The 23,685-nt window shown below is 33.3% G+C and overlaps 1 protein-coding gene across 2 annotated transcripts in view; it reads left to right on the top strand.

Moving 5' to 3' along the window:
* Positions 1–20,113, top strand: part of LOC117118535 (meiosis-specific with OB domain-containing protein-like) — a 34,403-nt gene extending 14,290 nt beyond the window's left edge. The window contains exons 10-15 of one of the 2 annotated variants that reach the window (XM_033263155.1): positions 3,975–4,070; positions 8,240–8,399; positions 13,346–13,532; positions 15,177–15,263; positions 16,009–16,143; positions 19,841–20,113. In XM_033263155.1, the coding sequence (XP_033119046.1) occupies positions 3,975–4,070; positions 8,240–8,399; positions 13,346–13,532; positions 15,177–15,263; positions 16,009–16,107 (629 nt within the window). In that variant the 3' untranslated portion in view covers positions 16,108–16,143; positions 19,841–20,113. Of the gene's footprint in view, positions 1–3,974; positions 4,071–8,239; positions 8,400–13,345; positions 13,533–15,106; positions 15,264–16,008; positions 16,144–19,840 lie in introns of those variants that run through there. The other variant, XR_004447055.1, reaches the window with a different exon arrangement.
* Positions 20,114–23,685: the final 3,572 nt, after the last annotated feature.

Below are 23,685 nucleotides of genomic sequence, written 5' to 3' on the forward strand. Positions count from 1 at the left end.
TGTGAAGAATTCAAATTCAAATACCACTTTTTACCTTTATTTAATATTAAACAATACAATAATTGTTACCTTATTTTATTCTCTTATATTTATATGCTAGTCCATTCTTACATTTAAACTTGAGGGCGCTGTTGATATGCCTGTAAAAATGCATACACCACATAGCACCAAGGCCTTTATGCACTTAAAGCACTGTCTACACTATCAATTTTATGACAAAAAACTGTTGTATGCCCATATATAGTCATGATGTGCCTATATATGGTCATGATGTGATGTCATCATGACCATATTTAGGCATGTCACCTGTTTTTGTCTATAAAATTTGATAGTCTGGACAGGGATGACTGAGGTCATGGGTCAGACACCTGTGGAATACTACTGAACTGCCTGGGGTCTATTCCATAATGTTGTGGCTATTAGCATTCAAACTTTCCTGTTATACTCATGGGGGTGGATCTCTAAAACGTTCTTTAACAGGTTATCCTTATCTAGTCGGTTATAGCCAGCTTCATCACATAAACGATCTTACGACTTTCACCCCTCCAAGATAATTTGCTGTAAAACAGTCTTAGCAGCCAATATGGATCAAAGCCTTTACTTTTCACTGATTATTTAATTAAAAAGATAATGATGTAATATATAGCACACCACCTAACAAATAATAGTAAGGTTCAATGAATGATATTTTGCCTTTAAAACCCCCAAAACATGTTGCTTTAATAATATAATACAGGTCTTCCTCCAATTAAAGGGGCTGAAGTTAGAAAATATATGATCATGGCACCTCTAGATGATTAGTTTTAAGGTGATGGGCTGCCTGGGACTTAGCAACTTTGGTAACTTAGAATAATAAAGATAAAAGACATTTGTTATTTTGGGACTGCAGAAAAGTGGTCTTTAATTGGTGGTGGTCTTAAATTTGGAGGGAGACCTGTACAGCCAAATAGGCCAACAAATGCTGAAGTAATACACAGAAAAAAATACAAATGATGAGGAGGATTTATTGGATTGAAGTGCATGATGGTTTGAAGGTATACTTCCTCGCTTTCTAATCTGTTACTTCCATTAATTTTCCATTAGGCAAAATTATTCCCTTGCATATGTTTACGCTCTTTCTAATTGCGTGTTACTCATTTTCGTGCGCATTACACATGAAATTGATGATGGCACTGTGATATTATTGAGATTGATAGATTTACTGTACAGTACAATACTCCAGATAGCCTACCAAAGTTTAAAAGACTTAACTGTATGAATATGAATATGTTTATAATACTATTACTTAAGCTGGGCACCCGCTGTGTCGTACGACAGCCGTATGACAGTGGCACGATGAATCCAACTCCGCTCCCTGTAAACGCTAGATGACGCTACACCGTCTATTGATTGGCGATGGCAGACTGAACGGATCGCCATTTTAAAAAAAACGATCTGTTGCACGCACGTCAACGCGTTACGTTCTCCATAGAATCGTGTTGGACTACGACCATCAGGCACAATGAGTACATTAAAGAAACAAAAACACCAACTGCAAGATTGAGGAACTTTATCATAATAACCACTGGCCTCTTAACACCCCATTAGTACAAGGTTTTTACATGGAAGATTATTATTTTAGTTTGACACCATTGATGAGTAAAAAATATCCCTTACCCTTGAGTGTTAATTTAAAAATTGAACTTGGTGGCAAATTCAAAAAGACCCAGACAGTCCATCACCTTCAAACTCATCATCTTGAGGTGGGTGATCATTTTTTTTATAACTTCAGCTCCATCTGTGAAAGTTCATCCTAGAACCCCTATTTAAAATTCCCGGATCCGCCACTGGAACTGTTTATATTTAATTACATTGATAGTTAATGTCTGTCTTCATATTGAAGTATTTTTCCCTTCTATTTCTGTACACTGTGCCTTTTAAAAATTAGAGCTCTAGGCAAGTTTCCATGCATACCATATAGTTATTTTTTTGTGCTATTTTCAGTTGTGTTATTAATTTTAAGCAGTGTATCTCTTACAAATTTGATGATGGTATTTTGTTATATAGATAGATTGATTGATTGACTAAATACAGTGCAGTGCTCTAGATAACCCACTAAAGGTGAATGAACAAGTGCATGTTCTCTCTTATTATTCTATGTTCGAACTAATGTCCATAGTACAGTTACCAATTCGACGTATGTTTCATATTCTACTCTATTTCAGCTTTGCATCAGAAACTTATTCAATGGTTTTTAATAATAGTTATAACCCTACATATATATGTGTGTGTGTATAAAAAATGTGAGTTTCAACAGTAGCTTTGATTTGACATTTTATTACAACTTGTACCACACGCAAGATGTGACATTATATTCAGATGAAATTTCCTATATTTATTTATTTATTTATGTATATAAATCATAGATATTTACATGTATTCATTTATTTAAAATGTTGCATCAAATTTGTAATTACATAGTTTTACAAGTTAAATTTTATCTAGTTTCAAAATTGTTTATGTAATTTGATCCTAAAATATGTATGAAGTGAGCCCTCTATATATTTTTTCATTTGGTAAATTTAGTATTGCTTTAGATTTTAAATATTTTATAAGAAAAAATGTTTAATTATTCATCAAAATCTCATTGTAAATTTAAAATGCTGTCTGAGGACACATTTGTAATAGAATGTGTTTGGTGTTGTTTTATAACCAAAGGTTGGCTTCCATGAATGTCTTTACTGTAGTAGACTAGTAATATGCAGATTTAACAAAGTGACTTTACAATTAAAGCCAATTTTCTCAAAAAATATATTTATAGACAGTACTGACTGTGTTTGAAAAAAAATAAAGTGAAATATGCAAGTTGTTTTTTTAATGAAATTGTTTTAAATTTCTTTGCCAATCAACAAAAACATCCAGATTTTCTTACAATGTTTTGTATCCTTTAATATTATATGATTGTCAGGTTTTTATAAGCCTACTGTAACAACTATTATTAGTATGTACTGTATGTTTAATAAATACATTTTATTTTAAAAGTACACTTGCAGTATATCTAGTACACATCAGAATGCAATTATAAAGATGAATAAATAATGTTTGAAAAAAATTCATTAAATAAATCATGGTTAATGAAGCCAATCTGCTTATGTAATTCCCAAACACACTCAACCTTCATGCACACTGCACTTGGATGAAAACTCATTTTAAACTCCTCTTGTATCTCCAAAGTTTTGTTCACCATATCAAATGTCGTAATGTCATAACTAAATGTGATGTGCCTCTATATGAGCATGATGTCATATTACACCCAAATATGGGTGTAATGGTATCACATTCATATATGGGCATGATGATATATTACATTCATATATGGACAGGATATATTACATCCATATATGGGTGTAATGGTATCACATTCATATATGGGCATGATGATATATTACATTCATATATGGGCAGAATATATTAGTTCTTTTTAGAACTATCTACGTGGTGTTTCAGTATGTTATTTTTTCGCAATGCAAGCCTTCAAACAATAATAAAATGTAATGTCTTATAGCGCATAATACAATAAAGTTGCTGCTATAGGCTTTGCATGAACAAAAAGAAAAACCATGAAATATTCTAATGAGTAAAAAGCTCCCTCTATAATATTTCACCAAAAATACCTCATCTGAATTCCCATCAGCTTATGATTTCATAGAATGTATAATAAATATTTTCTCTGGTGATTCTTCCATCAATTCACTGGGTGTTTTCCTTTGAACTACTATTACATTTTTTTTTTTATTAGTAATACCCAGGTTTTAACAGTTTTTCTATAAAATTAATAAATTTTATTTTATTTTTTATTTATTTAGTATTAAAATTCTCAATCACAGAGGGCAAGCTAGTGAGTTCACAAAAAGAAAAAAAAATAAAATAAAATAATATGCAAATGAATAAAATACTTAATTGAATTTACATTTTTTGCACCTCTTCACCATCAGATAGCCCCGAAGCTCACTCTCTGTATCGGTATGGTCAGGGCTGTTCAGACAGCATTCTGAATGATCCAGACAACCAACCCAGTGATGACTTGGATCGTAAGTAACATAACATGTTACAGCATTACTGCACTCATAGTTTGAATTGTACACTACATAAAAAAGTCAAAGGTTACTGTACACATAGTTTCATCAGTACTGTTAGTATGCTAAAGGTTATTAAGTAACTTTGTAAAAACTGAATAATACAACTATCTTCAAAAATTGTTTAATTACTAAAATTCTTTAAAATGCAGATTATCGTCATACAATGTTTTAAATTTTTATTCATAAATTGACCTTTGACATACATACACCATTGAAACTACTGTACAAGAGGGCTTATTATATTTGTTAAGATTTTTCTTTTGATGATCCAAAAATATTTTAATAATACTGTATGTTAACTTACATTTTTATTCTCGAGCTTTCACTGGTTTTCAATGCAGCTAAATCATGGGTGAGTTCATGCACCTTGGGAACGATTTCGTGAAATCTCGCTGTTGGTGTAGCGCCATCTATTGACTAATCAAGTTTCCCAAATGGGGTTGTCGTGGGGGAGTATGTTGTTATAGTTTGTGTAGTTCCAGTCTGCCATCATCTCTTTTCATGGTGTTTCTGTGTTTTCTTATTTTGATGGATCCTTTAATTTTTGTGTCCTTCCAATTCCAGTATTTTTACGTTACTCAAATATTTTTGGATCATCAAAAAGAAATCTTTACAAATACAATTTAGAGATCCAAATGAATCTTTTCACTAGGGCTTATTATGTTTTCTCATTCCAAAAAGAACATGCAGTACTAATGCATAATGGAAATAGAGCATTTATTGTGCTTTGAAATAACTGTACAGAGATAGTCCTATAGGCAAGCATAATTAGATTTACCCAGTGGATGTGTAACCTTCTCTTAAAGATGAACTGTACTTTGGTTATTTAGTATGTGAGTGTTTTTTTTGTAATGTTTTTTGAGTCATGAGTACTATTACAGCTACCATCTATAATTAAATTTAATAGATTAATTAAGTTGTTAGCCTAGCTTTATGTGCAGTAACATATGAAAAGGGGTGTGTTTCGGTCACTAATTACCACTATCAAAGCCAAGTTCCGGTGGGGAAACATTTTTTATGTAAGTTTCTTGATATGTTGTTGTTATTGCCCAGTCGCAAACTGCTTTTGTGTGAGCTCTTCATTCATTCATTCATTTATTTGATCAACAATCAATAAACTGTACAGACATAAAATTCAAATAGGAACAAGGACAAAAATTGAGAGATAGAAAGACTAGAAAAACGTCTTGTGAAAATGGTTAATAAAAAAAAAGTGATTAAGAGGACAAGATTGAAACAATGATTATCATATTAAGTATTAAGATAATTACAATTTAAACTTTCCAAAATGTTTGTTAAAAAAGTTTACAAAAGTAAAATTGTTGATTGTTGAGAAAATGTTTTTAAGGACTTAAAAAGCATTAAAATTTAAGAATTGAATTAACCAGATAAAACACATGAAAAATAAAAGAAATAAGACATGAAAAGCATTGATTATGATAAGGAAAGCCCAAAAAATAAATTACATACCTAGATTTATTTCCATTGGAGTCCTGAGAACATGCAACAAAAATGATAAGAAAAAAAAGACAAAGATTGGAAGATTATAACCCTCCCTGTCCCCTCCCCCGGATCAGACTAATCTCTCAGAGAAGACAAGTGCTCTTTCACAAGTTTCCTAAAGCTGCTGCTAGGTCTATTTGCTGTACTTTTCATAAGGTGTGGAAGTTTATTCCAATGTTTAATGGCAGAAGTATAAAATGTATTGTCGATGATCTTAGAAGAAAGTGGTGATGAGGCAATAAGGGTATGTTGATTTTCGGGGAAATCCTGAGAGTATCGTTGCTGTATGCAGTGTGCTGCGCATTTCATGGAAGCATGTTGGTTGACTCTGGGCTAATGTAGTGGTCGCCCAGGTTCTCAAACAAGATTTCAAACACTAAAGGTCAGCTGAAAACTCACCAGGATTTCTCAAAGTGAGGCAAATCAATCAGAGGCATATGCTTGTTTCAGCCTTTGTGGTGGGGGTGGGGTATGGGGTGTGAATTATTGAGAACTAAATCCCTATTCCAATGAAAACATTTCATATTAGTATTTTACCCATTAAGTGGAACTAATTTGCTGACAGATATACAGTAATATAGTGTCTGTATTGAAAAGCCAGTTATCTGTTGAGTATAAAAAAAAATGACTAAAAAAAAACATAATTTGTTACTACATCTCTAAGTGTTATGCAATTATTCAAATAGTATTTCTCAAGCATGGAATATGGAGCCTAAGTGAGATACAACATATACTTGACCAGACAGATGGTGACAAAACTGACACCTATACTTCGCAAGTGACAACGAATGTGACAACTAAATCTGTGCATTAGTGGTGGAGCGTGCCAGGTTATAAATATGTACATCTCTTTTGTCACGTCACGTAGTAGTCACATAGGACTCCAGGATGTTAGAGCACTGTCTTGCGCATTTTCACACCTTCTGTGGAGTTGTCAAATACTTGTAAATTACTAAATAACGTGACGCCGTTACGTTACTTCAGGTTTTCAGGTACAGAGGTAACTTGCGGGAAGATCATGAATCAATAATGCCAAAGTAAATTTAAAGCTTAGGAATTGAGTGATTTTATTTTAAGTGTTGTAAATTAATGATTAGGAAGTGATGAAAAAGTAAGGCCAACTGTAAAAATATAATTAGCGCCTACATTAAGATTCACCTTCTGTTGTGTTTGTATACAGTATGTTTTTGCAAGGTCGCTCAATATTAACAATAAATAGATACTGCAAATTTGAGTAAATTTAAAGCAGTCTTTTTGCGAGAGTGGAGCGTTGAATCTACTGTCAAGTGCCATGGGATTTGCAGTCAGTGTTGCATAGTAATATAATGCATAAACTAACTAATCCGAACATGTGCTAATTTTCTTTGTAGTATCGATTAAACATGTTTGAATGTAGGTGAATTAGATACCTGATTAACACTCACTTTTTGGTAGGGAGGGGATCAACAATTGCTTTTTTTTTACACATGGTCTATTAAGTGCTTTAATTAGGATGGCATGATCACCATTTTGTACAATTCAAACTGGTTCCTTAATTCTATTGGTGCAATAATTATTGTAAACCATGGGAAAATATTGGCACAAATTTTAGTTTTATGCAAAAGGATAAAAAAAGAAGAAATTCAGACTATCTCTCATAGAGATTACCATTTTCCTTGACTTTTTTTACTAGGCAGATTCAAGGATTGTAGATCACATCCGCTGGAATGCTCTCGCTTTTGCGTATACTTTTAATACAGTCAATAAAGTGCGCCCTCTCTAATGAGATTAGTTTTTGTACTTCACATCTCGCACACTGCGGTCGATCAAGTAGGCGTGAGATATGTTTGTTTTTTTCGCAGACATATTGCAAAATCAAACATATAAAAATTCATGCATGGTTATTTTTTGTGTAGAACACAAAAAAACCAAATTTCAGTCTTATTTTACATTTTTTGTTTGTTTAGAAATGTCTAAATCCTGGTAAACTAGCAATTTTGTATTATATTTATAAATTTTTATAACACATATAAAAATCAGATTTTTCTTAACGACTGAAATTTTGCTGGGAATGAGGTTTTAACTTTGAATTGCATAGTGACATCGGATGGAATGATGGTTAAAATTCCTGTCATTCATAACCTGGCGTAAGAATGTCTAATGCATAGGAAGTTACAGTAACTGCTCTTGAACTTTCGTTCAACTTTTCACCTTGTCAATTGTCAAACCTTTTGGCATCATCCAACAATACCTTATATTTTTTTCTCTTATTTTAGTTTTTTTTAATATCCATGTTTGATAAAAAAAAAATCTAAAAAATAATTCTGACTATAATAGTAGCAAAGCCAGAATTGTTGATTTATAAAGCTTTGTCCAGGCACAAATTTTCTTAAATGACATAACATCACATCATATATAGGAACATCATGACTGGCATACAACAGTTTTTTGTCAAAGAAAACCTGATATCTGAACAGAACTTAACAATAACAATATTCTTAATGCTAATAGCATTGCTCAAAATGCATCAATCAATCTCTTAGTAGATGCACCTGATAACAGGTGTAACAAGATGTCAGACCTTGCTTAGCAATTTCCACGTATGTAATCAAGTTATGTGATTTATGTTCTCATTAAAGTATCAACAATTCAGGACGTGTACACTATCCACCAACTGAACCAGAGATGTGAAGAAGTGAAAAGCGGAAAACAACAGGCAGTTGTATATGGCATTGTGTATGCTGCCCTCACATGCTTCAATCTCGATGGTCCTCTGCATACTGTTATATCCTACCGCTGGTAAGCTACATGTGTATACTTTAGTTTTGCTGTAGTTCATGACTATAACATTCCTTTATGAATATTCATTATATGTTTTTTTTATAAATAATAAATAAAATAATGAATATTCATTTAGCTAAATGAATAAACAAAGCATAAATAGCTCATGTAATTATTTACTATTTTAGTTGTTACTCGAAGTCATAATCTCCAATTTAGAGTTACTGTACATGCAAGAGTAGTAATCACCATAGATTAATCACTTTTCACAGTTTAATAGTTAGGATTTGATAAATATCAAGAACGTTGTCTTAATTTATGACCTTATTTTAGTATAATCATATCAGATCGCATTAAATCGAGCTGTAGCATAATTATGGTTAAGGTGCTCAGCTTTCATTCCCAGAGTCTTCGGTTCAAATCCTTCAAATACAATAGATATTTTTTAGGCCATGTCCAAACCATCAATCTTTATTTGACAAAAAGCTGTACTACTGTATTTATTTGAAAAATTACCCTGGAGCATTTATTTTTGAGATAGCTTTTGAAGGGAGGTTTATACGAGGGAGCAGTTTAAATTTGTTTATTTGAGGGAGGCGTTTAATTTTTTGGTGTAAAATAGATACGTATAGACCCAAATAGACGAACATAAATCCACTGTACGACACATATTACACCATCAAATTGTGTTAATGCGTAATCATAAAGACTTATTGATTCCAATAATGTTAGGAAAAATGTAATTCTGCTGTATTAAAACATTAATAGAATGTGTTGAGGATGATGTTGCTACCATTAGGTTTGTTTTAAGGGGAGGGGGCATTTATTTGTGGGAAAAAAAAAAACGCTTTGGAGAGAGGAGTTTATTCCAAATGAGGCTCTAAAGGAGGCGTTAATTTGAATAAATGTGGTATATGAATTCATAATGTGCCTATTTATGGTCATAATGTTATATCACCATGACCATATTTAGGCATGTCACATGTTTTTGTCAAATAAAATTTGATAGTCTGCATAGGGCAGACTATCAAATTTTTGGAAAAGAGCAGCTACACTTCCAAAGCCAATTTTAATGTTAAAACATGTCCGTCAATGTATATATGGTATTCATGTATGGTATTCACGCAGACTGTTACATCAAGTTTTCCAGAACAAATTCTTTCTAGCGCTTGCTTTTCATAAATTTCCCTCGTTTATGGTAATTAATCTCGCTGGAAATTAGAGTGCTAATATTCTTGATAGTTTTAACTGTTTTAAAAAATGCATTTCACAATTCTGTTCGTTATTTTTAAATTGTTTTAATAGGCATTTTATTTTAATTGCAACATTTTATTGCTGATCTGTTTAAAAATCTTTTATGTTGGTTTTTTGCAGTATGTATACTTTGATGTACAGTCAACATGTTGACTGTCAGACCTTTTTTTAGGTTCCTTCAGTGCCAAAACAAGTTTACATGCGCAAACATACTTTTTTTGATCATAATTTTATCTAGTCATATGTCATCAAAATGGTGTGTCTAATAAATTGGCCGGAAAATATAATAGTTGACGAGTAACTTGTCGTGCACCACTTTTTATTGCCTCTGCCAAGTCCGAGTTTTCTCATCAGCTTTTTGCATAGGTTGGTATATGTTAAGAGGGCGCCCCCACTCATGCAATCGAGTATACTGCCAGTAACATAACACAACAAACATACATACGTTATTTGTACGTTATCGTCTGCTGTAGGTGTGCCTTCCCCGAAGTACCAGCTGTTAAGTCTGTGGTTCTACAATGTATAACAAAGAAATATTAAACACTTGAATGTTACCCCGATTTTGACGAGTATAGTCATCCCTAGCGACCTCAGCAATACCAAAGATACTAGAAATACAAGATAGAGCACTCGCATTGTAAAAATGAGGCGGAAATTGTGCCCAACGTAGGCGGCGCCCTTCTTTTTAACTGTGCAAGTTTTGTACACTTCGTGCCCAACGTACAGGGCGCCCTTCTGTTGCTAAGTATATCCAGACGCACACGGCGCCCTTCTTTTTCCACTAATGGAGGAAAATTTTATCACTAGAGTGCGTCTGGACATACGATTTAGCGCTATTATTGTTGTTTTCTATACTGATCCATAGGCTTAATTGTGTGTTTTATTTAGATAATAGCAACGATTTCTACCTCCGCCAAGGAATTATGTACTGACCGTTGTCACTGTCTGGGTACAATTGTACTAATTGTACATATGTGTACAATTTTTTAATTGAGAATTGACAATAAAATACGCGACGACTTGGTAACGAAAGTTTGGTTGAAGTTTTTTTAGATCCAGTCGTACGGGGTGCCCCATTGTTTGTATTCCCACCATGCATTTCGGTAGAACACGGTGGAACACTTTTTTTGTGGAGAACTCTATCTTGTATTTCTAGTATCTTTGGCAATACCCAGTGGGACAAGTATACGCGGTCCTGGCGGCGAGTCTGTTAAGATTTTCAGTATATTAGTTTTACTTGATAGTGTTTGTACTTTTGGCAATCCTCAGGTAATGAACATCTTGTTTGTATGTTTTGTCATGGAAAGCATTTACCTGCATATTAAATAAATTAAATTATATAAATGACTGATAAAAATGTCATTGTTTTTTCTCTTGTGTCCCATTGCAAATAAGCAATTCAATAATTTACTTTAATTTTTTAGAGTTTTCCAAATTTTTCTATAGACTGTATAGCAATAATGAACACTCAAAAGCACTGCATCTTATTCTCTCTGCCCATCAACATGATATTTTAAACGCCATCCATTAAAATTAGATATTCTTTTCTGCATTGGCTAATTACGATGCAGTAAAAACAATACGATGATTGCTTTTGACGTCAGTTTATCATGCATGCACTGCTGAGCAGTGAAACCCAAAGCCTACTTAATTTCTTTCATAATTTATCGCCAAGCCAGTCTCATCCAACCTGTGCTTCAAATTTAATCGGTTTTCTATTTCCATTGTTGCTAAATCCTTGACAATTTTAGCCTATCCGTGACATGTAGGCTTTTCTTGTATAACAGTGGTGTATTGGGGAATCTTCAAAATGGGAGGCTGGCTCGATAATTAAATGAAGAGGAACTAGCCTGCAAAATAAGATGATATGAGATGATTTTTAACCTCTTGAGTCTGATCTTTCTTCTTCAAGCATTTTAAAGGGGAGGAAGGGTTGAGCTGGTTGAGTGCAGCCCCTCGTAATCTGTGTGAAGTTGTTGCCGACTTCTTATTTAAAAAAAAAAAAATACTTATTGTGAAAAACCGCCAATAATAATTGGTATTAGATGATGATTAAATATAATATTACTATAGTTACTTATGAATACATTACCTTTCTACTACGTGGCAACAAACAAGTACTAAACACATCTTAACTCTAATTGGTCTAATATGGTGAATACATTATGTTTCTACTACGTGGCAACAACCAAAAATTAGACTACGTGTCAAAGCTTATTTGCATTTTCTCAAAAATTGTAAAGAATTCAGCATTTATCCCAAGTTTATATCATTTAATTTACTTATGAAATTTTACATATTGTTTTATTTGTCAGTTTATACTTTCTGTTCTCTTGATTAATTTGTATATTTGTATATTTTATTTTATTTTCATTTTTTTTAAATGTTGGCTTTTAGGGGGTTGGAGAATCACTAGACAGTTGATTTAACACTATTTTTTTATCATCCCATCTACACCTTGATTCCAAAGACAAAATAAATTAAATAAAACAGCAATTTTGGGTCTCTATTTACTAAATGCATAGTCATTTAAAATACGCATAACACAAGGAAAAGCAGTAGAAAGGAGGACATAAAAAGGGTTTCTACATATAAAAGAACAAAAGAGCAGAAAAATGGAATTGTAAGAAAATTAGTACAGTATATTGTAGTAACTCTAATGTCTGTCTCTTATACACATCTAGATGTGTATAAGAGACAGGGTATCAACATTAAAATTGTTTTTTCTTATACACATCTAGATGTGTATAAGAGACAGTGCATGCACTGCTGAGCAGTGAAACCCAAAGCCTACTTAATTTCTTTCATAATTTATCGCCAAGCCAGTCTCATCCAACCTGTGCTTCAAATTTAATCGGTTTTCTATTTCCATTGTTGCTAAATCCTTGACAATTTTAGCCTATCCGTGACATGTAGGCTTTTCTTGTATAACAGTGGTGTGTCGGGGAATCTTCAAAATGGGAGGCTGGCTCGATAATTAAATGAAGAGGAGCTAGCTCGCAAAATAAGATGATATGAGATGATTTTTAACCTCTTGAGTCCGATCTTTCTTCTTCAAACATTTTGAAGGGGAGGGAGGGTTGAGCTGGTTGAGTGCAGCCCCTCTGTGGCCCAATCTGTGTGAAGTTGTTGCCGACTTCTTATTTAAAAAAAAAATACTTATAGTGAAAAACAGCCAATAATAATTGGTATTAGATAATGATTAAATATAATATTACTATAGTTACTTATGAATACATTACCTTTTTACTACGTGGCAACAAACACATCTTAACTCTAATTGGTCTAATATGGTGAATACATTATGTTTCTACTACATGGCAACAACCAAAAATTAGACTACGTTTCAAAGCTTATTTGCATTTTCTCAACAATTGTAAAGAATTCAGCATTTATCCCAAGTTTATATCATTTAAATTTACTTATGAATTTTTACATATTGTTTTATTTGTCAGTTTATACTTTCTGTTCTCTTGATTAATTTGTATATTTGTATATTTTATTTTATTTTCATTTTTTTTTTAACATTGGCTTTTAAGGGGTTGGAGAATCACTAGACAGTTGATTTAATTCAACTTTTTGATCATCCTGTCTACCTTTTAATAGGTCATTTGATTATGTATGTATGTATCTTTCTTTGTTGTGTCCCAAAAACGAAGTAAATAAAATGAAAGTGAAAACTGATTTTTTTTTCCTATTCCTTTTTAAAGTGCATCTTGTAAACGGCGAGTCAACCGTCAAACTGGTCTTTGTAGCAATACCGAATGTACCGTAGATACCTCCGATGACTCGCCAGTACCAGTATTTGATATGAACCTTGCCATATCCGATCACACCGGTACTATCGATAGCTGTCGACTGGGGGGCTCTGTAGCTGAACGCGTTTTGGAATGCACGGTAAGAAGCTAACTGCAATCAAGGGTGGCCGAGCTGGCCCGGGGGACCCCCCCCCCCCCCAAATTTTTCGAAATTATATTTTAAAAATGGGAAAAAATGTAATTATAATCAACTTTATGTCTGAGAGTACCATTTCCGGCAATTTAGAAGTGCCATAATCATAAATTTTCCCCAACCATTGTGGTGCTGATGTGTATGTAGACCCTGTATCTGTGAAAATCCCTTCCTGGGCCCAATCTATTTCGAATTCCTTGATCCGCTACTGAAATTAATCGCTTAATCTTGTTAACAAGTTTGACCATCTTTGGGATAGGATGGAAGTTAATATTGTTTATTCAATGTATCTTCTTTTCTAAACAAAGTGCTGAAGCTTTAACACGTTGATGTTGATAATGGCTGCATCTGTGAAGGTGGAGGTAGTGACGATGTTGATGAATTGATAAACATGAAGATAATTATATCATGTATTGATAAAAATAATAATAAAGATGATGATGAATTGATTAATGAATATGATGATGATGAATTGATAATAATGATGGTGATGATAATGCTAATAATAATGAAAATGATGATGATGAATTGATAATGATGATGTTGATGATAATGATTTTAACAAATATAATGATGATGAATTGATAATGATAAAGATGATGAGAAGGAGGGCAGTAGTGATAAAATATATGTTTGATGGTATTATTAATGCTTAAGGGTGAATATGAGGATGAGTATAGTGACGATGATGAATTGATAATAATGAAGGTGGTGATAATGTTGATATTAGTAATAAAAATGATGATGATGAATTGATACTAATTAAAATGATTAATAATAATTATCAAGATGATGAGTTATTAATGATGAAGATGATGATGATAAATTGATAATGGTGATGTTGATGATAATGATTATAACAAAAATAACATGATAAATTGATAATGATAAAGGCAAAACTTTTTTATAACTTGTTTAGCGAACCCGCCGACTGCAAATATAGATGATTTGAAATGAAAATAACATTTAATTTTTTGGCAATTAGCGCACCAACCGGCACGAAAAAGTGGAAATTTCAGAAAAAAATAAAATGTTTTCTTTATTTTTATTACGCCCTCCGCTGCCTTTAAATCTCCAAGGATAAGATATGTATATTTCTTCCTAATTATATAAATTTGAAGCATTTAACCATCCTATTTTACATTCACCAAAAAAATTATATTTTTATTTTCTCCATCTGGATGATTTTAGCAAAAATATTTGCTAAATAAGAAAACAAAATTTTATTTTTATATTTATTCCGCCCTCTTCCTTAGTCTATAAAAATTATAAGTACGCGAAACAAGGAATAAAGAAAGTCTTGCCTAAAGATGGAAATTAGGACAACAGTGATAACAAAAATATGTTATGATGGTAGTATTAATGCTTAAGGATGAGTATGGTGACTACAGAGATCTCTTTGCTTATAATGATTTTGAAAAGTGATAGATGGTTATGTTACCATGGTGATCATGATGACATTCAATATTTTGTTCATGATTTATATAACTCAATAAACTCCATCAAACTTCATCTTTGAGATAACACTCCTTGCTTGACTGCCAACTCGTCATTTCTTACGATTGCGATCAACTAAATTATCGTTGCTAGGCAGCGGACTTCTGCATGATGGATGACGAAGAAAAAACGGAGAAGAAATGGAAATATTTGCTGGAAATGTGCAAGGTTTTCTTCAAGGTTTGTATTCTAAGAAATTGATGGCATTACTTTAATTCAGTTTTTCTAAATCCTATCTAAAATGGTAAATCTCAAATGTTCAGATATTTTATTTCTTCAAGAACATGATTTATTTCAGACAAAGGTGAAATTATGGTTAGATATGATAAATGTAAAATTGTACTATGATTTAAAGTTGATATAAATTTTTTTTTCTGGCTATTTTTTTGAATTTCTGGCTTTGGCATGTAAAATAGTGGAATAACAGACAAAAAAATAACTACATTTCACTCATCGCAAAAATCTATATTTAGTTTTTAAAACAGAGTTAAAAATGAACATGAGAGCTATAAAATGGTAAAAGAATCATTTAAATCCGACCTTTCCTTATGAAGTTACAAGCTTTTAAACTTAAAACTAACTTGTTTAAAGAACAATATTTGAGAAATCAGCCTTCAAAGTTTATTTCAGGCATTTCTCAGGTAGAAACCATCAACAAATTGTTAAAAAGTGTTGTTTTAACATTGAAGATGGAAAAAATAACACCTTATCATGATGAATAGATGTATAAAGGTTAGTTTAGTGCAATGAAATAGATTTCAACAATTTTGACATTTCAGTTTTGGGCACTATCTCTAAAACATGTTTTGCATATATATGTGTGTGTACTGTATGTATATGTGTACCAATATGTATACAATACATACATATAAAAAATTCATACAATATTAGAAACATAAATATGATACAATTTATTTGCCAACAGCTAAGCCCAGCTATGCGGGACTCAGGTCTGGTGGTGATGATTCGAGTTTTGTCCTGCTCCAGAGCAGATCAACAAGAGGCTGCCAGCTACATACAGTGAAGGCTAGACTGCCAAGCATCTGGAATAGACATAATGGTAATGATGCTTGTTGTGATTAATATGTTTATATTAAATAAAAGCAATGATGGTTGTTGATAATGCCAAATATTAATATCGGAACATTTACGTTGTCTGTAGTACAATCTGGAAAATCAATCATATATTCTATTAAAATATTCAAAAAAATTATCTATTTCGACACAGATTATTAACATCAGTTACACTAACCATTGTTGTTGTGTATTAACCCTGGGCAAGTGGTTGCACCAGCGGGGGTAGGGGCATTTCTCTCCTGCTGGACAGGTCTAGGCGCCCTGTCGTCCGACGCGATGGCTAGGTTGTCGGATCAAGAATAAAAAAAATTATAATTTGTTTATCCAAATAATGTTAATTTGATTGCTAATCTCTAATATTGTGGTCTAAAAGCACAATTTGGACCATTCTAAGCCATAAAAACTCTACCTGTGAACCTTCCAGGCTATTAACCGAGGCTCTAGTCGGCCCCTTCATCGGACATGTCGGATTCCTTGTTGGCAAATTTCTGGCGCCACCACTGCCCTGGTCATTGGATTATTATAGCAAACTGAAACACATTTAAATTTTCATCACTCCTTGGGAGGTATACTTGATCGTGCAAGAGCTAATATATTCATTGCTACATCATCGTAACAGGTACACTTTGCACCCCTTAGGTAGGGAGAGACAAATGTAAGTGATGTGCCTTGCCAAGGAACACCAGCAAATTTTCTTTTGAGAGGTTTGAACAATATGATCTTAAGGTTGAGAACTTGATCTGGAAATGCTGCTCCAAAATATATGACTTTATAGTGCCGGTTGTCCATGGTGGTTGCCAGTTAACACTTTAGGATGTTGGTGTAATGTTCAAGGCTGTCGATGATTGTTTTGGAGTTGTTGTCGACTGTTACAGGGCCACCATCTTCGATGAAGCCAATTGTTTTGCCAAAACCATGCTGGAGCTGATGAGGTGTGATCGAGTCAGGGAACTTGGACCCTTGTTGGGGAGTCATTGGCACCACCACTGACTGGTTGTTGACCATAAGATCATAATGAATTCCCAGATTCTTGGAGCATACAGCACCAATAACTTAAAAGATGGACAGAGTGTGCTGAAATAACTTGCATTTCAGCCATTCAGCTGCAACACAATGAGAGCAGCAACAAAATTGGAAGTCAAATTCAAGAATCTCCATGGTTCTCAGTGCAAACATTGCTACAATTTAGCAGATTCTCCTTATTATTCATCAACAAAAACTATCTTTTATACCAATAACTCTCTAGGAAATTGGTAAAATATAGGAATGGAGGTTAAAGGCCTGTTTACACTATGATGGTAACTATTAATGATAAATTCAATTCAATCTTTATTGGTCCAATACATAAAAAATACATAGGAAAATCTTGGTTTGTTTGTAGGAAATTCAAAAAGCTAAAAAGCAATTTCTCATATAGAAAATAATGATTTATCATGTATATGGTAAAAAAAAAAATTTCACAAATCAATTCAAATAACGTTATCAAAAAATCGTTATCGAATCATCCTAGTGTGAAAACTTCTTATTTCTTTTATTTTCTATATGTGGCAAAGACAAGCCAAACCAGTCACCCGTCGCAAATCGTGTTTCAGAGAAAATGGCCAAATCATGCAGGAATGTCAAATTTTTGAAAATCTATTTTATTGCACTAAACTATCCTTTTTATCCTTTCTATGCTGTTATTTTCCCAATGTGCAGTGTTAAAACAACATTTTTTAAGGATTTGATGATAGCATGAGAAATGCCTGAAATCATAAACTTTGAAGGCTGATTTCTCATATATAGTTCTTTAAACAGCTGTGTGTTTAAAAGCTTGTAACTTCATAAGGAAATGTCCGATTTGAATGATTTTTTTTACCATTTTATAGCTATTATTTTACTCTAACACTGTATTAATAACTCAAAATCAATTTTTGTGACAAGTGACTGGCTTGGCTTGTCTTTGCCACATATGAACAATTGCTTTTTAGCTTTTTATCATTGATCGTTATCGTCATAGTGTAAACAGGCCTTATTAATGTTGCTGTCTTGATTCCAAGTAAAATTGTTTATTTGTAGTGCATTGAGAGCAGTAAATTCATTCATCTACTCTCCAACCTTCGAATAGATTTCGACTATTTATTTTGTAGAATCACATGGAATTTTAGACCTTGCTGCTGGTTTACCAATGCCTAAATGGTTTTACTGCAAAATATATCTCTGACTTGCTAAACATCAAAGAGGGTATTCAAGAATTAAGTTCTAGCCAAGAAGCACTCATGGACATCCCAAGGAGCAATCATAGCTGGGGGGATAAGGCTTTCAGTACTGCCAGACCTATGCTGCTGAATAAATTTATTTTATACATTAAAAACCCATCTTCACATAACAGTTTTAAGTCACTACTCAAGACATACCTTTTTACAATCTCTTTTTTGGAATGGCACTATGAGCAATGACTATTGGAATGGCACCATAAAAGGGAACAGTTGATTAAATTTGCCCAATATCTATCAGAATAAAAGTTAGTTTGTATTTGATTAAGCACCATGGCTCCTGTGTGTTATTATCTGTCTCTTATACACATCTAGATGTGTATAAGAGACAGGATGTATAAAGGTTAGTTTAGTGCAATTCATTCATCTACTCTCCAACCTTCGAATAGATTTCGACAATTTATTTTGTAGAATCACATGGAATTTTAGACCTTGCTGCTGGTTTACCAATGCCTAAATGGTTTTACTGCAAAATATATCTCTGACTTGCTAAACATCAAAGAGGGTATTCAAGAATTAAGTTCTAGCCAAGAAGCACTCATGGACATCCCAAGGAGCAATCATAGCTGGGGGGATAAGGCTTTCAGTACTGCCAGACCTATGCTGCTGAATAAATTTATTTTATACATTAAAAACCCATCTTCACATAACAGTTTTAAGTCACTACTCAAGACATACCTTTTTACAATCTCTTTTTTGGAATGGCACTATGAGCAATGACTATTGGAATGGCACCATAAAAGGGAACAGTTGATTAAATTTGCCCAATATCTATCAGAATAAAAGTTAGTTTGTATTTGATTAAGCACCATGGCTCCTGTGTGTTATTATTTCATATACAGTTTTGCAGCCTATTGGTCTGACTTAATTGCCATGTACTCCCCGGTGGATTTTACAGGACCTAATGACGTTAACGATTAATATAATGATGTTCTTTATTGTGTGATGTCTACCATATTTGGTGAGGTTAAAAGTGCTCATCATTAACATTGGTAATATGTATGCAGATGATGATTATGTTTTACCCAACACATTAATAGAACGTCTATTTATATCGACCGTTTCCGCCGACAATCCTAAGCATGTGCTCCCTTGTGGATACCGTTCACGACTTGATTAGTGGGTGAAACGTTGATAATACATAGCCTATAACACATCACCTACTCTACGGAAAACAATTAAGCTTTCTATTCTTGTAATAAATTAACACGGTCTGTCGACATAGCATCACCGGCGGACACATCCACTTGCTGCAGTAATTATTAAAGTAATTTACAGATATATATCGAGGGAACAAGTTGACTTATTCTGTCCGGGGAATAAGTTGACCCAGTCATTAGAATGCTTGATTCAGTGTTTGACTAAAAGTCTATCAAGTTCTTCACTTTTAGTTATTCTAAAATTATTATTATCTATTTTTTCTAGGCGACTGTGAGCCATTTTCAATCAGATAAGTTGGAGTACATGATGGCTCTACTGTCTAGAGGATTCGTACGATTACCTATGGTGCTGTGTGTTGTCACTGGAGTATCAAATTTCATTGAGAGTATCAAAATGATGATGAGAGATGTACAACAGCAATATATATTATTTAAGAAGTTGCAATTTGATTGTGTTTGAAAATATATTGTTTGTGTGATGCACACTGTTGATTGATGTTTACTTTTTATATTTATTATAATAAAGTTTCAAATTGTACTTTTTGATTGTTGTTTCTCATTCTTGTTGGTATACTTGGTAACACAGCTAGTGTGAAGGGGATAGCCTCCCACCCCAATGCTAAACTTCTTTAATAATCATGATATAAACCGCTTTTTAAACCATATTTAATGAGAGCTTTTATATTCAAGCTCAAGTCCATTATGGTAAACTCATATTACCTTGTTTTGCGAGTTAGCATCCCTCACTTAATCTCCAAGCCCCAACCTCATCTTCGCCTAGATACGCCCAATGGTAGAATCATTTTGTTCCCTTCCCCCCCCCCCCCATTTTCTAAATTATAAAAAAAAATGGAGAAAACAATAAAATTATAATCAAATATAAGTCTGATACTGCCATTTCCGACCATCCAGAGGTGCCTAATCATAAATTTTCTTTCCTTAGCCCCAACCATGGTGGGACTGAAGGGGTGGACCTTCTATCTGTGAAAACCCCTCTCTGGCCCACTTCTATTACGAATTCTTGGATCCGCCACTATCAACAGCACTGAATATTCAGGGACCCTTAAATAAACAGCAAGGGTAGCCAACGTAAGTGGGTTCCTTCTGGCGGTCATTTGGACAGTTCACCAGGTGAAAATCCCTTCATTTTTTTCCAAAGAGTGTACTGTGCTGTATTCTTTAAGGTGCACACCAACACCAGCAGTAAACGTTCTGCAAAACCACCAAGTATACACAGTTCCACTTACGTATGGAAGAAAGTACCCTACCACCTTTGATATCGTTTTGATCAGGGAACAGTTAAATTGGTTTTGATGTAATAATTTTGAATCCTAACACAATGGCATTTCTGTCTTTCTACCCTATTTATACTTCTGAAAATCACAAATTATAATAATATTATCGGCCTACAACAAATATGAAATTTATGTGGGTGGGGAATTGAGGTTTCTACACAAAGGTTTTGGTACGTAAAAAAATTATGAAATTAATATTTTGGTCTTTATATAGGATGTCTGAAAACATACTTTTTGCAGAGAACATCATCTCGAACGATTTACGACTTTCACATTTCCTGTTGGCTTACCTATCCTATCGATTGCTGTATCTGATAAAAAAAAAACTTTACAAAGTTTAAAAACACTGACCCTATTTTAGTTTAGTTTAAGGAGTAGGTTTTTTTTTTAGTTTCATAAAATAACTTCAACTTTCTTTTTTCTCAAAATGTCCAACTGAAAGAGCTCAATCACCAAGCGCATAGAGGCTTTTTCGCATGATGCACTCTACAAATCCAACTATTATTTATTATTATTATTATTTTTTATTTTAAAAATATGACCACATACATATTTTCTTTAACTATATATCAAATTTACCATATAATACAACACGACTCGTGTCACGATACCTTACTTAGTATTTCGTAGTTTGTTAGTTCTCTGAAAGCAGCTATTTTAGGCCTGCGCGTTTCCACGTAAGCCTATTGTGATCTGGCTTAATTTTATATTTAATTGATTATGATTTGTTGTCAGGAGGTTCACGTTGTTGCGTATTACTCAATAACGCCAGTAACGACGTTGTTTGCATTGAATAATGAAGATATAATCTTTAAGCCATGATTAAAAGAATTCAACGTCACGTCAAGAAATCATAAATAAATTAAATCTCAGCAAATTATAGATGTATATATAGTCATATAGTACATTCATCTTGTTAAGCGGTGAAAGTGTCTAAAATAGAACTTGACCGTTCATTAAAACTTGTTAAGGTTACGTTATGTACTTGACAATTCGGAAAACATCATCCCGTTGCAGGAAATAGAAGTTTATTAAATAAAATTAAGTACTGTACGCGGCAACAAATTGAAACAATGTTAGTCAGTATTTTGAAGGTCCTATTCCGAGAAATTTGTGATTTTTCTTCTCGCGTTTTGGAGAAATAATTCACGGTGTTGGATTTTTAATGATTGCTCAATTTGCATTAGTTTCAACTGACAATCTAATAGAACATTATTATGGTGAATTTTTTTTTCGTAGGTCTTACCCTTTTTTTGTAATATTTATTCATACTGTTAGAAGCCTATGGAATTTGGGTGTGGAGCCCACGCCTTTCTTACGAACCTTACACAGATGAAATGTTAGTGTAGTCTGCTTGTGACAAGATTTGAACCCAGGAGTTAAAGCAAACATCGTAAATAACATTCGTTACAATTGGTACATTGCTGCTGATTCCTCAAACTCAACAGCATACAGAATCCGTAAACATACGAACGTAAACCTGTATGTTTGTGGAACATGCGCATAATTCAGCTCCAGTATTGATTGATACTCCGTTTAAAGTTAATAACCAGTATAATAGATGTTGTTTCATGCATATCTAATTTACAGTAATTGTTTATTTATTGTTAGTGCAACTTTGAGACTGATTTCGACAAAAGCAGATTGGCCATATCTAAACCTCGAACCTTCACATCGATGGTTCTATTTTCCCAGGCAAAAAACTTCTTTGATTTTCCTACCATGTGACTCGTGTATTCTAAAATGTAGGGCCTTGATATACAAAGGTAAAGAAGAGGAATTTACAAGTGTTGAAAATCGTCCACTATACGTTGCTAGTATTGCCAACTACATTTATTCATTATATATACTTTTATTTAACAATGTATTTATTTATTTATAGGACAACATTTGTTGAAAGCTCTGCTACACGGTGTACCATTATGTCCTTTATTCGAACACTGTTTACCTTTCTTTATATATGGTACGTCACGGCATTTACTGTAGAATACCGTATTATACGAATACAATTGCTCGTCATAGCCCAGTCACGAAAGTATCAACTTTAAAACAAAAGTGAAACTATTTTCGGCAATTTTTAAACATCAGAGTATGTCTTGCTGCCAGCAAATTACAGTTGTTTCCTGTATTAATTTTCATATAAAATAAGTTAGCCTGGTAATACCAACAATGTTTCTCGATTACCGGTATCAAGTCTTTTTTTCTTTTGTTGTTTTAGTAATACCGGTAGTAATAGTAAGCCTATATATAGTTCCCAAGTCTGCGACTTGTTGCTAACCATCCCACTTGTGTCTATGGGTATTACCTTCTCCTGAGCACAGTGTCCGGTCATGGTCGGACCATGAAGTTATTAATATATACCGGTAATAATTCCACGGTTGGACCAAAGATTCCTCTTCATACTTCAGTGAGAATACATACGTTTTATGACATCCTAAAGGAAATTGATCAGACAATGGATTAATGTGGGCCAGGCTTAAAAAAATTAATTGATGTGTGTGTGTGCTGATCAGGGCAATGCATTGAAGACTATATATACTGAGTAAAAACTTGCTAGTTTTCAAATACATTTTGTGGCATACGGTATTATCTGATACCATTTGACTCGTTATTTACTGTACAGTGTGCGTATTACAGGGGATCCAGAATTTTTCAAACGGGTATGGGGGAACAACATATTTAGAATAGATAAGTGAGAGTACAAATTTTAATATATTCCTTGAAATTTTAAAGTGGCAAAACGGGGTGGGGGTGGGGGGAGTTCCCCCTATTGGATCCGCCTTTGTATTTCGTCTATCCCAGTAACCATCAGTGT

Source organism: Anneissia japonica, unplaced genomic scaffold (genome assembly GCF_011630105.1).
Source record: "Anneissia japonica isolate Jap-2015-1 unplaced genomic scaffold, ASM1163010v1 scaffold287869_len1821871_cov162, whole genome shotgun sequence".
Taxonomy (NCBI): domain Eukaryota; kingdom Metazoa; phylum Echinodermata; class Crinoidea; order Comatulida; family Comatulidae; genus Anneissia; species Anneissia japonica.